This window comes from Mobula birostris, chromosome 2, assembly GCF_030028105.1.
Source record: "Mobula birostris isolate sMobBir1 chromosome 2, sMobBir1.hap1, whole genome shotgun sequence".
Taxonomy (NCBI): domain Eukaryota; kingdom Metazoa; phylum Chordata; class Chondrichthyes; order Myliobatiformes; family Myliobatidae; genus Mobula; species Mobula birostris.
The window spans coordinates 111,172,166-111,188,039 of NC_092371.1; the positions used below are offsets into that span (position 1 = coordinate 111,172,166).

Consider the following 15,874-nt stretch of genomic DNA (forward strand, 5'->3'; position numbering starts at 1 on the left):
CCCACTCTCGGTGCACAATAGAGACCCATGTCAGAATCAGGTTTCTCATCGCTCACATATATCATAAAATTTGTTTTCTTTTTGCAGAAGCAGTACAGTGCAATACATAAAATTACTCCAGTACTGTGCAAAACTCTTAGGCACTCCAGCTATATATATGTGCTTAATACTTTTGTACAGTACTATACATCAATACCAAAGGAGGTGCAAGGCATTCCTTTCCTTCTCTAGCCTGCAGGTCATCCATGGGCAAGGTGGAGCACCTGCTTAGCCTCCCATTCAGGGTCACCTGAAGCCAAGGAAGCAGATGGTAGATGGTCATATGAGCAGCTGGTGCATATCACAAGTCCTGGTTATGCAACCACTGACTGCAGGCAGACAGTCTCTGAAGAATATTGTTAATGGTTGGGGTCACCCATCTTGGAAAGACATGGCCTGGAGAAAGGTAATGGCAAACCACTTCTGTAGAAAAACCTGCCAAGAACAATCGCGGTCATGGAAAGACCATAATCACCCACTTCAAACAATACGGCACATTATGAGTGAATGGACTATGTACTCAGATTTCACGCCTGTACCTCTTGCCCTTTTCTTGGAGCAAGCACGACTGGCATTGATATAAAGAGTGTTACACAACATGCCACCTTGATTATTATGTTGTAATGGTTTCGACCAGTTATTCAGTTTTATATATGAATACAGTATCTGGAAGAGAATACATTGCTGCACTCAACAGATCGACTCTTTTAAAGGACAAATTATGCTTTTATAGGGTTGCAGCTCTGAATTAAACGTTCTCAATTTTGACATAGTGTGAATTCTGGATCTCTTAGACAGCATGAAAAAGTACCCTATTGTAAGTAAGAAGGAGGAGCAATGGAAGAATGATAATATTGCACATAAATCTATCAAAGTCTGAAGGCATGTTCAGAAGAATGAGCTGGAGTGATATACAGTACTGTGGTCAAACTCACAGAGGACATCTTTTGAGACTAAATATCAACCATCTTAATATTTTGTTTATGGCTGGAATCCTTTAAATCCTATTGGAGGAAAGATGGCCATGATTAAGACTCATAAAGTAATAGAGAACTGCAAAGCAGAAAAAGGAACTTTGACAAATTGAGTCCATACTGACCACTTACACTGATCCATTAATGACCCATTGGGTCCATATTAACCATTTACACTGATCCATTTATGACCCATTGAGTCCACACTGACCATTTACACTGATCCATTTATGACCCATTGAGTCCATGCTGACCATTTACATTGATCCATTAATGACCCATTGAGTCCACACTGACCATTTACACTGATCCATTTATGACCCATTGAGGCCACACTGACCATTTACACTGATCCATTTATGACCCATTGAGGCCACACTGACCATTTACACTGATCCATTAATGAATCATTGGGTCCATGCTGACCATTTACACTGATCCATTAATGATTCATTGGGTCCATACTGACCATTTACACTGATCCATTAATGACCCATTTGGTCCATGCTGATCATTTACACTGCTCCATTAATGACTCATTGGGTCCATACTGACCATTTACACTGATCCATTAATGACCCATCGAGTCCATACTGACCATTTACAATGATCTATTAATGACCCATTTGGTCCATGCTGACCATTTACACCAATCCATTAATGACCCACTCATGATGACCATTTACACTGATCCATTAATGACCCATTGAGTCCACACTGACCATTTACACTGAGCCATTAATGACCCATTGACTCCATGCTGACCATTTACACTGATCCTTCATTAATGACCCATTGGGTTCATGCTGATCATTTGCACCGATCCTACATTAATGACCCATTGGGTGCATACTGACCATTTACACTGATCCAACATTAATCCATTTTTTATCATTGTCACATTTCCGTTTTGTAAGAGGTGACCAAGAGGATTAATGAGCACACACTGGTAGACATTTTCTACTGTATCTGGACTATAGCAAGGCCTTTGTTAAGTTTCTGCATGGTACACTGGTCTGGAATAGTATCCAAAGTGAGCCAGCAAATTGGATACAAAATTGGCTTGGTTCGAGCAGGTTTCACAATTGTACTGGTGCCCAATAAAACCTTGGTACACTGCCTCAATGATTATCATCCAGTAGCTCTTACACCCACCGTGATGAAGTGCTTTGAGAAGTTGGCCTTGAAATATGTCAACTCCTGACTGAGGAGAGACCTGGTATTGCTCTAATTGCCTGATGTCACAACGGCAGATGCCATTTCATTGCCTCTTCACTTAGCCCTGGAACATCTGGACATCAAAATGCTCTTCATTGACTACAGCTCAGCACTCAACACCATCATACCATTGAAACTAATCATTAATCCCCAAGACCTAGTCCTCAATACTTCCTTCTGCAACTGGATCCTCGCCATCCTCACATACAGACCCCAGTTAATACAAATTGGCAACAACATTTCCTCCATCATCAGCTGGGACCTCCACCATCCAGGCCATCTTCTGTCCTCACTGCTGCTATTGGGAGGGAGGTACAGGAGCCTTAGTACCCATAACACTAGGTTCAGGAGCAATCATTACCTTCAGGTTCCTGAAGCAGCGTGGTTAACTTCACTCACCTCAGCAATAAACAATTACACAACCTTTGGACGTATTTTCAAAGAATCCACAACCTCTGTTCTCAGTATTATTTATTTATTTATAATTTTGTACATTGGCTGTTTGTCAGTCTTTGTGTGTAGTTTTCTATTGATTCTGTTGTGAATGCCTGCAAGAAAATTAATTAGTATTTGGTGACATTGTACTTTGACAATAAATTTACCTTGAACTTTGGTGGAAGATGTCAGAGGTTGTAGGGTCCCGCCGAAGGGTCTTTGTCCGAAATATCTACTGTACTTTTTTCCACAGATGTTGCCCGACCTGCTGAGTTCCTCCAGCATTTTGCATGTGTTGCTTTGGATTTCCAGCATCTGCAGGTTTTCTCTTGCTTGTGAGAGGACGAAGGGGTATTATTCGGAGTGGAGGACCGTGACAAGTGGTGTACTGCTGGAATCAGTGCTGAGTCCCAGTACAGCACTACCTAATACGATAAAATTACTAGCAAAATTTGAGAATTTCTATTGCATAGGAAGATTCACAAAGTGTATGGTGCGGTCTTCTGTGAGAATGTTTTAAAAAGAACTGTTTCAGATTTCTCACAAAGCAAAGTGACATTATAGCAGGTTAGTCAGGCATTTGTAATAAAAATAGAAACTTCTGGAAACACTCATAAGATCAGACAGCATCTGTAGACAATGAAAATAGAGTGGACGTTAACAGAACAGTTCTGATGAAGGTTCTATCTGTTCGGTGTCAATAAAAAAAACAATTTTTCGTTTTAACAAATAATTATCACTTTCTTAGCCCGAGAATATCGGCGATCAGACTTCCCCTCATTAGCTGCCTACAAGCGGCTAGAGATCACGCCAAGCATTCAACGCCTTTCACTCTAGCACAGCAGATGCAGGAATCTGGACGCGAAGCGCCGGAGTTCTGTGCGTTGAAATAAAGTTAATTGTTGTTGACATTTGCGAAGATGGCGACCAGCAGGACGCCCTTGGTTGCTATCGGCCGCTGGGCCGGTCTGTTGAATGGCGAAGGTCGTTGGTTCAGATACAAGTTGCGGCTGACCAGCCTTGCTTGTATGAGGGGTGAGTGCGATCACAGTCAGCTGCCGGAAGGCGAATCGTGGAACTGGGCGGGCTCGGGGTTCGGGGTTCCGAGGCCGGGGACGCGGGAAGGGAAAGATTAGGAAAGGGCTTTAACTCGGCTTTTTTTAAACCGTGGTGGCGGGGACCACAACTTGCTTGTTGACAAATGTATACTTTGGGCGCTTGGGGTCTGGAATTTACTGCCTGGAAGTGTGTTCAAAGGAATGCCCCTTTAGGACTGAAGTGAGGAGGAATTTCTTCAGCTAAAGGTTGGCGAATATGTGGAATTCATTGTCGTATATACTTAAATCATAGATTGATAGTTTCTTGATTGGCAAGGGGGTGGGTGGGGTTAGGGGATATAGAGAGAAGACGAAAGAACGGGGGGGGGTGGGTGGAAAAATCAGCCATGATTGAATGGCAGAACAGACTCGATGGGCCAAATGGTTGACTTAAAGGTCATCTGATGATACATGAGCATTAACTCTAATGCTGCTGTATTATAAGACCATAAAACATAGGAGCAGAATTAGGCCATTCAGCCCATCATAGCTGATCCTGGATCCCACTCAACCCCATATACCTGCCTTCTTGTCATATCCTTTGATGCCCTGACTGATCAGGAAATGATCAACTTCAGCCTTAAATATACCTGCGGACTTGGCCTCCACTGCAGTCTGTGGCAGAGCATTTCACAGATTCACTACTCTCCAGCAAAAAAAAATCCTCCTTGCCTCTGTTCTAAAAGGTCACCCCTCAATTTAGAGCTGTGCACTCAAGTTCTGGATAACCTGACTATAGGAAACATACTCTCCACTTCCACCCTATTTAGTCCCTTAAACATTCAGTAAGTTTCAATGAGACCCCCCCCCCCCACATTGTTCTAAATTCCAGTGAGTACAGGCCCAAAGCTGCCAAACCCTCCTCACAGGTTCACCCCTTCATTTCCAGGATCATCCTTGTGGACCTCCTCTGGACTCTCTCCAATGACAACACATGCTTTCTGAGGTATGGCCTCTAAAACCGTTGACGGTACTCCCAAGTGCGGCCTGACGAGTGTCTCATAAAGCCTTGCATTATCTCCTTGCTTTTATATTCTGTTCCCCTTGAAATAAATGCCAACATTGTACTTATCTTCTTTACCACAGACTCAACCTGTAAGTTAACCTTCTGAGATTCTTGCATGAGGACTCCCAAGTCACTCTGCACCTCTAATGTTTGAACCGTATCCCCATATTGATTATAGTCATGTAGTCTAAATACTCAATATAACTAAGTAGTATGATTGACTGGGATTATTCTCAATGAACTGGACACTATGAGCTTCCTAAGTGCTATAAATTGTTTAATGTCATTTCCAGTTCGCAAGTGTAAAGGACACCCAGGTAATTGATGATTTGTGTAGAATTGAAGACTTGAGAAGCACTGAAATGTGTGGATCCAGTATCAGATTATGTAGTATGATCTATTCATTTTATTTCAAGGATAATGTGTTTAGAAGAAAGGCATTCTTATGGTTACGTAGATAAGTTTTACATTTGATAGTTTGCACCCAGTACCACGGTTGGATAGTCAGCATTCTGATTCTGTTGCTCGTTGAGAATTGTAGGCAGCACTTCTTTCTGGGTAAATCGGCACTTATTAAAATGAAAACCATTCTTGAAGGTTATTGTCTTCAAAATTCTTAGCTTGGTATATTTAAACAAGTTTTATGCAAATATGACCTCTCATATCCCTTTTGCCAATCAACTGTCCAGCTCCTGGCTCCATCCCTCCCCCTCCCACTTTCAAATCTCTTACTAGCTCTTCTTTTAGTTAGTCCTGACAAAGGGTCTCGGTCCGAAACGTCGACTGTACCTCTTCCTCAAGATGCTACCTGGCCTTCTGCGTTCACCTGCAACTTTTATGTGTGTTGCTTGAAATTCCAGCGTCTGCAGATTTCCTCATGTTTGCATTTATGCAAGTATGGTTTTCATTGCATCCGTGCAGACATTTAATTGTGCATATAGCACTAAAGTCGACTTTGACTTTGAATCCGGCCTTCACCTTCTGATATGTGTAATAATGAGCGCTATCACTCATCTATAATCCTTGTTCAGCTGTAACTGTTTCTTCAGTTTCACTTTCCAGAGTATCCCTGATTTTCCTACTTCCTGTTGATAGCTGTTTTTTTTTCTCTGTTCGGGCTTTGTGCCTGGAGCTTCTGTGTTAAACCAATCTATTTCTCTCCACTTTGTTCCTTAAAACATCATTCTTTGAGTAAGCTTTGGTCACTTTGTGTAAGATCTGGTCACTTGACAAAATTTGTTTTTGTGGCTTTTGTCAAGTCTTACACTGTATTATTAAATCTCTGTGAAGCTAACTGTTGCAACTTCAACTATTTCATTCCCAAGAATCAGTCTAGTGACTCTAAATTCCACTGTCTCTGGAGGAAGTATACACCCCTTTTAGAATACAGACCAAAGCTGCTATATTACTCCAAATGTGATATCGTCAAAGTCCTTAAAAATCTCCTGCCACAGGGTTTCAACCCCAAACATTGGTAATTACTCCCCTGCCCCCCAACAGATGCTGCTTGATCCAGAGATTGTTTGTTGTTCCAGATTCCAGCATCTGCAGTTTCTTGTGTCTCCTATAAAAGCTCAGCTGGATTTATAATATTTTGAACTGCAGTTTCCTTGCAATAAAGCACTTTCATTTTCAGTCCTTTGGGTCAAGAATAACTCGTTTGCATTTCAGTTTTGTGGGTTCTGAGCTGGTTGATGAGATCAATCCAGGTTGATATTTCACAGTGAATGGGAGTGTTGCAGAACAGATGAATACTGGAGAACAAGTACGTGGTTCCCTGAAAGTGATGTCACAGGTACACAGGGTGATAAAGAGGGCTTTTGATATTCTGGCATTCATAAGTCAGGGCACTGAGTATAAAAACTGGGAGATTGTGGTTCAGTGGTACAGGACACTGGTGAGGCTGTACTTGGAATATTGTGTCCAGTTTTGGTCACGCTACTATAAGAAAGATGTTATTAAACTGGATCAAATGCAGAATTTTTTTTCTGGATGTTGCCAGCACTTGAGGAACTGGGTTATAGGGAGAGTTTGGATAGGCAAGGACTTTAGAGACTAATAGGAGACTGAGAGGTGATCTCACAGAGGTGTATAAAATCATGAGGGGCATAGACAGGGTAAATCCACTCAGTCTTTATCCCTGGATTGGGAATCAAGAATAAGAAGTAATAGGTTTAAGGTGAGAGGGCAAAGATTTATTAGGAACTTGGGGGCAACTTACTTTTACACAAAGCATGATATGTATGTGGAATGTGCTGCCGGAGGAAGTGGTTGAGCCAAGTACAAAGTTTCAAGGGACAATTGGACAATTATGTAACTGTGCAAAAGTCTTAGGCACCCTAGATTTTTAATATGGTTTCAAATTGTATGGCCTCCACAGAGCCTTGATCTCAGCCACATCAAGACTGTCTGGGGTTATCTATAGAGACAGAAGCAAGCAACAAAATCAAGGTCTGCAGAAGAACTGTGGCAAGTTCCCCAAGATGCTTGGAACAACCTACAAACCGATTTTCTTTTAAAACTGAACAACAGTGTAACCAAGATAATTGATGCAGTTTTAAATGCAAAGGATAGTCACATCAAATATTGATTTGATTTAAGCTTTTTACTGTATACTGCTCTTTATAGTAAATATTTTGTTACTTAGAAACTTTCCATTATCTTTGAAAGCACCTTCACTTTACAGACAGCACACATCAAAGTTGCTGGTGAATGCAGCAGGCCAGGCAGCATCTCTAGGAAGAGGTACAGTCGATGTTTCATGCCGAGACCCTTCGTCAGGACTAACTGAAGGAAGAGTGAGTAAGAGATTTGAAAGTGGGAGGGGGAGGGAGAGATCCGAAATGATCGGAGAAGACAGGAGGGGGAGGGATGGAGCCAAGAGCTGGACAGATGATTGGCAAAAGGGATATGAGAGGGTTATGGGACAGGAGGCCCAGGGAGAAAGAAAAGGGGGAGGGGGGAAAAACCCAGAGGATGGGCAAGGGGTATAGTCAGAGGGACAGAGGGAGAAAAAGGAGAGAGAGGGAGAAAGAATGTGTGTATATAAATAAATAATGGATGGGGTACGAGGGGGAGGTGGGGCATTAGCGGAAGTTAGAGAAGTCAATGTTCATGCCATCAGGTTGGAAGCTACCCAGACGGAATATAAGGTGTTTTCCTCCAACCTGAGTGTGGCTCCATCTTTACAGTAGAGGAGGCCGTGGATAGACATATCAGAATGGGAATGGGATGTGGAATTAAAATGTGTGGCCACTGGGAGATCCTGCTTTCTCTGGTGGACAGAGCGTAGGTGTTTAGCGAAACGATCTCCCAGTCTGCGTCGGGTCTCACCAATATATAGAAGGCCACATCAGGAGCACCGGACGCAGTATATCACCCCAGCTGACTCACAGGTGAAGTGTCACCTCACCTGGAAGGACTGTTTGGGGCCCTGAATGGTGGTAAGGGAGGAAGTGTAAGGGCATGTGTAGCGCTTGTTCTGCTTACAAGGATAAGTGCCAGGAGGGAGATCAGTGGGAAGAGATGGGGGGATGAATGGACAAGGGAGTCGCATAGGGAGCGATCCCTGCGGAAAGCGGGGGGGGGGGAGGGAAAGATGTGCTTAGTGGTGGGATCCCGTTGGAGGTGGCGGAAGTTACGGAGAATAATATGTTGGACCCGGAGGCTGGTGGGGTGGTAGGTGAGGACCAGGGGAACTCTATTCCTAGTGGGGTGGTGGGAGGTTGGAGTGCGAGCAGATGTGCGTGAAATGGGGGAGATGCATTTGAGAGCAGAGTTTGATGGAGACCAGCAACTTTGATGTGTGTTGCTTGAATTTCCAGCATCTGCAGAACTCCTCGTGTTCACTTTACAGATTTTTTTTTACATGAATCTAAGACTTTTGCACAATACTGCACATGAGTAGGAAAGGTTTAAAACGTTATGGGCCAAACTCTGGCAAATGGGACTTCTTTGAATGGCATTTTGATCAGCATAAACTAGTTGGGCCATTAAGTCACATTTGCTAGTATTTGGGCCACGATTTTCTAAACTCTATGAACTCTATGAACTTCAGAGTGTTAGAGCAATTTTTGGGTTTAGCATGTTTAGCAAATAACTTCAGCCACCAATCTTCAAATCTGAAGATAGATTGTAGATTAAATTTAAAATGCAGCTCTGAACAATGGGTTCCAAAAAGCCTTGAATCACAGACCAGATAATGCTGATTAAAATTCATTTAGATGTCTGTGGTGCAGGGTGTGAATTGGGAGGTTTGAAGTTTGTGTGTAGTTTCAAAGAAGTTATTGTGGATGCATTGTAAATATGGAATTGTCCTTTGATGTTTAGCACATAAAATGTCAGGTAGCTTTGGGCCAGCCAGACCTTTCCACCAAAAGGGTCTCAGTATGATGCCTTTTGTATCTTGTTTCATCAAATAAAGAGGCTGCTTCATATCTACCAGTACTTTTCTCTGGTGACTTCATTCATGCAACAACATTTGGTGTCAGGCATAGGATGCCTTCTTGTGACCCATTGTGGGCCAATGATCTTAGCATTCTAAGTGGGTGAGTATTTTAAAAATTAGCACTCACACTTGGCGGTACACGGGAATGCAAGAGCTGAACTGGTGGATATAAAAGTAGTGTGTGTGCATTTATGTTTATGTAAGAGACAAAACCTTGTGTGTTAATTTGGTGAGACGGAGCCACCAGTTGTGAAGGGTGGTTATTGAAGGTTGGGATCGCCAGAGGGGAGCGTGTAGCCTTGTTCTGGGAGTTGTATTTTAGCATACGTGCTTTGCGAGTGTGATGCAAAGGGGTACAGCAGGCATCATGAGTTTGGATGCACATAAGTGACAGATTGCGGCGTATATATTCTGCTGTTTTAAGTATTTACTGTTTAACTTATATCCTTCATTTATGTTTTGCATTGTATGGGAACTGCTGTAGAGATATTTCAGGGAGAGGTTTTACCCAGATGTATCTTTCAGGATGGCACCTATTGAGGTCAGGAACGTCAGGTGGAGAATCCTGATGATCTGAGCTAGCCCTCGATCCTTATTATGACCATTCATAAGCTCTTCACCTCCAGGGAGAAACAGCACACTTTGTCAGTGTTGCCCTCACTTAAAGTTGCCTGTGGGAATTTGGAATTCAAGCTTGAGGAAATGGTTGAAATTTGCCAGATGCATCCTAAAGATATACACGTGTTGGTAAAAACAAGTGCCCAAGGAATATGTGGGACAGTATGGCCCAGGGATTGCGGGACGGTACATGGGCAACTACTGAGACTGCCAGCAATGAAGAAAGATAGTGCTCTTTTAAAGGGGAAGTGAGGCAGCGACTGGGAGGAGATGAGAGGAACTGGGGAAGGACAATGTCACTGATTCAGAAAGCTGATAGACGGCCATGGATTATGCAGAACATAAATATTGAGTGTATGAGGAGTATTCAGGTAGGGACCCAGTCTTCCTAAAAACGATGAGGGAATGCCTGAGCTCAACAGAAAAGGAAATTGTAGATTTAGGGACAGCAGTTGGGATGACCTATTCAGCAATAGTTTCATGGGCCTGTGAGATAGACCAAAGAAAGTGCAAGAGAAATTGTAAGGTAATTATCGTGTATGGAGCTGCCGTAACATCACAGAGGGTTGGCTTTGTGTGCCAGAAACCAGGGCTGATAGTAAAGGACTGCCAGACCGGGCACTGAACAGTAAAGGAGTTGATATGCTACAGCTGTGGCCTAACAGGATATGGTTGGAGGCAGTGTCCAAAAAAGGGGAAAGCTAAGCAGGTGAAAGTCACAGCAGACCGGTAATCTCTCATCCCATCAGCACCCAGTCTGACCAGACTGACTGCTGATCAGATCACAGAGCTGGTGAAGATGGCTTTCAGGGCTGAAAAAGAGGTGGTGGTGCCAGCACTGGTGGCCCGTGGATGTACACGACAGCACTGTTAGCGGCTGGCAATGTGATGTGTTAGCTGACACAGGGACCTCAGTATCAGTAACTGACGTACCCTTGGCAACAACCAGGCAGACTATGTATATTACAGGCGTAGGAGTGAAAACGGTGAAAGCAGAAGGAAACAGAAGAAAATCTGCAGATGTTGTGTATGTTGAAAGGAAGAAGAATCAGGTCTCAGATCCTCAAAAATGGCAAGGTGCAGCTTCCAGTGTGTTTCTTGGTCTGCCCAAATAACGAGGGTACTGTCCTTGGACTAGACATCCTAAGAGAAGCAGGGGCCACAATAGATTCAGGAAAGAGGGAGATAATATAGACAGGCTAGGGGCAGCGACCACGTACAGCCAGCGGAATACACAACTAAGCCTGTGCTGCCGCAGCCACTCCAATCATCAGAGTCTAGAGCCAGGCTGGTGTCTGTGAGCTACTTGGACAGCAGTTCCCAGCAGTGTGGGCTAGACACAAGCAAGATTGTGGTTGAGTGAAGATAAACCCAGTTAAATCCTGCAGAAACCCCATAAGCAGGATCCTATAAAAACCGAAACACTGACAACTGTTCACTGGACAGTAATGATAGTGAAGGGAACTGGTGAAGAATTAGCTTCAGGAGCACTGCCAGGGGGTTGCTGAGCTCAGCCGGTGGAACTGGTGGTCCTGATATAAGCATTGCGCTACAGTGAAGACAGGTGAGCAAATATATACACAGACAGTGCCTTTGGGGTGGTGCATGATTATCTGATGGCATGGGCACGAAGAGGATTTGTAACCTCAACGGGTGCAGGTATTCAGCATGGGCACCTGATACAACAACTGATGGAAGCAGTGACTCTGTCAGCAGAGGCGGCAGTGAATAAAGTAAAGGCTCACCAGAAACGGGAGAGAGTAAGGATCAAAAAGGAAATGAGTGGGTGGACATCAGTGCAAAGATGGCAGCAGAAGAACAAGAGGCGATTGAAATTGCTCGTGTGCAGGAAGAAATGTCTGAAGCCAGTTTAGTAAAATTATATGAAGAGGTGGAGGCAGAAGAGAAGGAGAAATGGAGGAGAAAAGGAGCAAAGGAGGGACCAGATAGGAGCAGGACCCATGGGGAAGAAGTCACGGTGGTCCCTAAATGTATTAAGCACATACTTCTGAAGTTATATCATGGGGTGATGCATTAGGGAAGGCAGAGCATGATCATAACCCTCTGGCAAGACTGGTGGTGGCCAGGGATGGGTGGGGATATTGAGAAATTCTGCCACTGTTGTATCATTTGTGCCCAGCATAATCCTGGTAAGGGCATAAAGCTCCAGCTGGCAAACCAGTCATGGCTGAGGGGACCCTGGGATAACATCCAGATGCCAGAAAGCAGGAGGAAAAGCTACTGTCTAGCAATTATGGATCACTTCACCCGGTGGGTAGAAGCTTTCCCAACAAGAGACTGCACTGCCAACCCCACTGCACAGGTTCTAGTTCAGGAGATCCTCCCAAGGTGGGGAACTCCAGTCCAGATGGACTTGTAGCGAGGAGCACATTTCACAGGGAAAGTGATTCAGGAACTGTGCCGACTGTTAGGGGTTTGACAACGGTTCCGTGTACCCTACCACCCTCAGAGTGAAAGAAAAGATGAACTGAACAATCAAGAATACCTTAGCTGAAGCTGTAACTGAGACAGGAAAGACATGGGTTGATGCATTACCAGGAATCTTAATGGGATTCTGAGCAACCTCCAAACCGCAGGCTGGGTCTCAGCCCCTACGAATTATTGATGGGGCAAGCAGTGCGACTCCCTTATGGGGTAATTATGAGTTGTGGTGAATCTGGGACTGACAGGGATATTTCGACACTTTTCTTTTCATACTTTTTGAAAGCATCTTTACAGAATTTTTTTTTATATGTGTTTAAGACTTTTGCACAATGTTGTACATGGGCAGGAAAGGTTTAGAAAGTTGTGGACTAAACTCAGGCAAATTGACGTCTTTGAATGGCATCTTGATCGGAATAAACTAGTTGGGCCCTTCAGTCACTTTTGCCAGTATTTGGGCCGCAATTTTCTAAACTCCACGAACAATGTAGGATCCACATGCTCTGCTTGTTGGGTGTGGATGGGTGGGTCCTGTGAGGGTGGTAAGGTCCCTGCACTGTTCTAAGTTTCCATGTGATTCCCGTGAAGAGACTTGAGATTCTCAATGCAGTCCCTGATACTCCCCCATTATTTTTATGTTATGGACCATGGATTCCTCGTGCATGAGTAGCAATGTTTTATTTTTGCAAAAGAGACATTGATAATGTATCTGGAGCATTTCAGCACTCCTGATAATCTTGCTGTGACAAGGCTTGGAGTAGAGTTCCTGATTTGGGAGTCTGATGTCAGGTATATGTTCAGCCGAAGCAATAGATGGGTTGTAATTTCAGCCTGGATGATGTGGGTGTTGGCCTGACTGAGCACACTAACATTGATTCACTTACCTATCCTGCTTGTGGATTTGGAGGAGTTTGCAAAGGCCATTTTGGTGACTTTGAGAATACTATCTACAGAAGATAATATCACCGAGTCTGCAGGGAACATTGATCACTTTAGCCCACTCAGCTTTTTGCCAGGAATGGTGAAGTCTTGATTTTTGAGTGTTCTTTTCCTCAGGAATAGATTGTACTGGTGTACAGTAGACAGTGGTGTACTCTACCTTTGTTGAGGGGTAGTCCCTGAGATTTGAAGGTTGTCTTCATTTTGCCAGGTCTTGGTGTGGAACTACATTGTTGCAGATTGGTGTTGTACAGTTTAATGGCTAACACGAGAGGGCACAGTTTAATGGCTAACACGAGAGGGCACAGTTTATGGCTAACACGAGAGGGCACAGTTTAATGGCTAACATGAGAGGGCACAGTTTTAAGGTGCCTGGAAGTAGGTGCAGAGGAGATGTACAGGGGCAGGACCTTTGTTTTGCCGATGTTCAGAGTGAGCCTATTCAGAGTTCAAAGTACATTTGTTATCAAAGTATGTGTACTGCATACAACCTTGAGGTTCGTCTTATTGCAGGCAGCCACAAAACAAAGAAACACAAGAATACCCACTTTTTAAAAAAAGCACACCCACACAACAAAGGCCGTCCAACACCCAATGGTTGGGGGGAAAAAAGAACAAATCATGCAAAAAAACAACACACAGAACATTAACTGCAGAGTCCTTGAAAGTGAGTGCACAGCCACAGAGCCAGTCCAGCGCTGAGCCCAGTGAAGCCAGTCCAGAGGTCCAGTGGCTGTAGGCCAGGGGTCCCAGAGGTCCAGTGGCTGTAGGCCAGAGGTCCCCAACCTTTTTTGCACTGCGGACCGGTTTATTATTGACAGTATTCTTGCGGACCGGCCGACCCCGGGTGGTGGAGGGGTGTTAGGGTTGCCAATGGACAAGAGTAGCAGTCAAATACGTTGAAAGACTACCATGACCATGAAGCCTTGCGCGGGCACCAGTGCGCATGCGTGTACGTGCCGATTTTTTTCCTACAAATCATTTTTGGCGATTCTGTTCGGGGTGGGGTGGGTGGTGTTAATCACAACAGGAATATAGGTGATAAGTGGCTAATACACTCAATTTCATTTTTAAAAGGGTTTATCTAACGAATTTAATATTAAACACACAGTGCATATTTTCCTCGCATGAATATAGTGATAAGTCAATTATCAGGGGAGCTTGAAGTAAATGTTGAACGAACTTCCAGTGGAAGTGGTAGAGACAGGTTCGATATTATCGTTTAAAGAAAAATTGGATAGGTATATGGACAGGAAAGGAATGGAGGGTTATGGGCTGAGTGCAGGTCGGTGGGACTAGGTGAGAGTAGCGTTTGGCACGGACTAGAAGGACAGAGATGGCCTGTTTCTGTGCTGTAATGGTTATATGGTTATATAAGTCACTTATAAGTCAATAACATCATAATATTTTAAGTAACGTTTGGATATGAAACACACAGCACATATTTTCCCCGTATAAACATATAAAATCATTGCAACACACCAATATTGCTGAATCAGTGGGAGCCCTGGGCTTGTTTCCCTGCAACAAGACGGTCCCATCGAGGGGTGATGGGAGACAGCGATACTTGAAGGAGGTTCCTTATGTCCAGTCTATTCCGCAATTTAGTTTTCGTTGCATTCATTGCAGAGATATGTTGGAAATGGAAGCAACGTTTTCAGTGCTTTCATAGCTATCTCAGGATATTTAGCCTTGACTTTGATCCAGAATGCCGGCAGAGATGTTATGTCAAACATACTTTTCAGCCCGCCGTCACTTACAAGCTCGAGGAGTTGATCTCCTTCCCGCACTGACATGGACGACGCGCGGGTAATGACCTCGCGTGCATTCAAGCTCAACAGTGGGCGTGACAGGGAATGAGGAAAGGTGCAACTGACTCATATCGCCAAATCATATCGTTTCCTTGCGGCCCGGTAGCACATGCTTTGCGGCCCGGTGGTTGGGGACCACTGCTGTAGGCCGTAGCCACAGAGCCAGTTCAGCGGAGCCCATTCAGCACTGAGGTGAGTGAAGCCTGTCCAGAATCCCAATGCCTGCAGGGCAACAACTGCCCCCAAACCTGGCGGCATGGTGTGATGGTAGTAGCGAAAGAATGGGGGGGGTGGCGCGACTGGTCAATTGTAGAGACGTGGCACTGAACACCTGTTTGTTTTCCGCTCTCATTCTCAATGACTTTAATCTTGCTCGATGCTGTACTTGACGTGGAGTAATGGAACCGACCACAGGTTGGGCTTCCTCTATCAGGCAGCGACACAGCATACACCCCCAGTGATGGCCGCGCTGTAGTTCACCGAATCCCCCAGGTGATGGTAGAAACCCCAGGTTGTTTAGTTGGCTCAAAAGAACATCTGCGGTCTGCTACGTCGCCATTGGTTGCTGGCGCCACCTTACATTTTTCATTCTCCTGTATGTTTTGGTAAATGAATCAATAATGATGTGGAGCTCAGCATCCGAATGTGTACAAATGCAAATGTTATCTGCTTACCTCCTCTTAATGATTGAAGTTGGTGTGACCAGATTTTGGACAGTTTCTCTTTTAACTGTAGATTAGCTGCACTTCAATGGGACGCTTAATTCAGAATCAGGTTTGTTATCATTGACATATATCGTGAAATTTATTGTTTTGGGGCAGCAGTACAGTGCAATATATTAATATATT

General features: G+C 44.1%; 1 protein-coding gene across 1 annotated transcript in view; it reads left to right on the top strand.

Annotated features, from left to right (window-relative positions):
- The first annotated feature begins 3,553 nt into the window (after nt 1-3,553).
- The window catches only part of afg1lb (AFG1 like ATPase b), a 134,296-nt gene continuing 121,975 nt past the window's right edge, over nt 3,554-15,874 (top strand). The window contains exon 1 of the mRNA XM_072277609.1: nt 3,554-3,701. Coding sequence (XP_072133710.1) covers nt 3,587-3,701 — 115 coding nt within the window. The 5' untranslated portion in view covers nt 3,554-3,586. The remainder of the gene's footprint in view (nt 3,702-15,874) is intronic.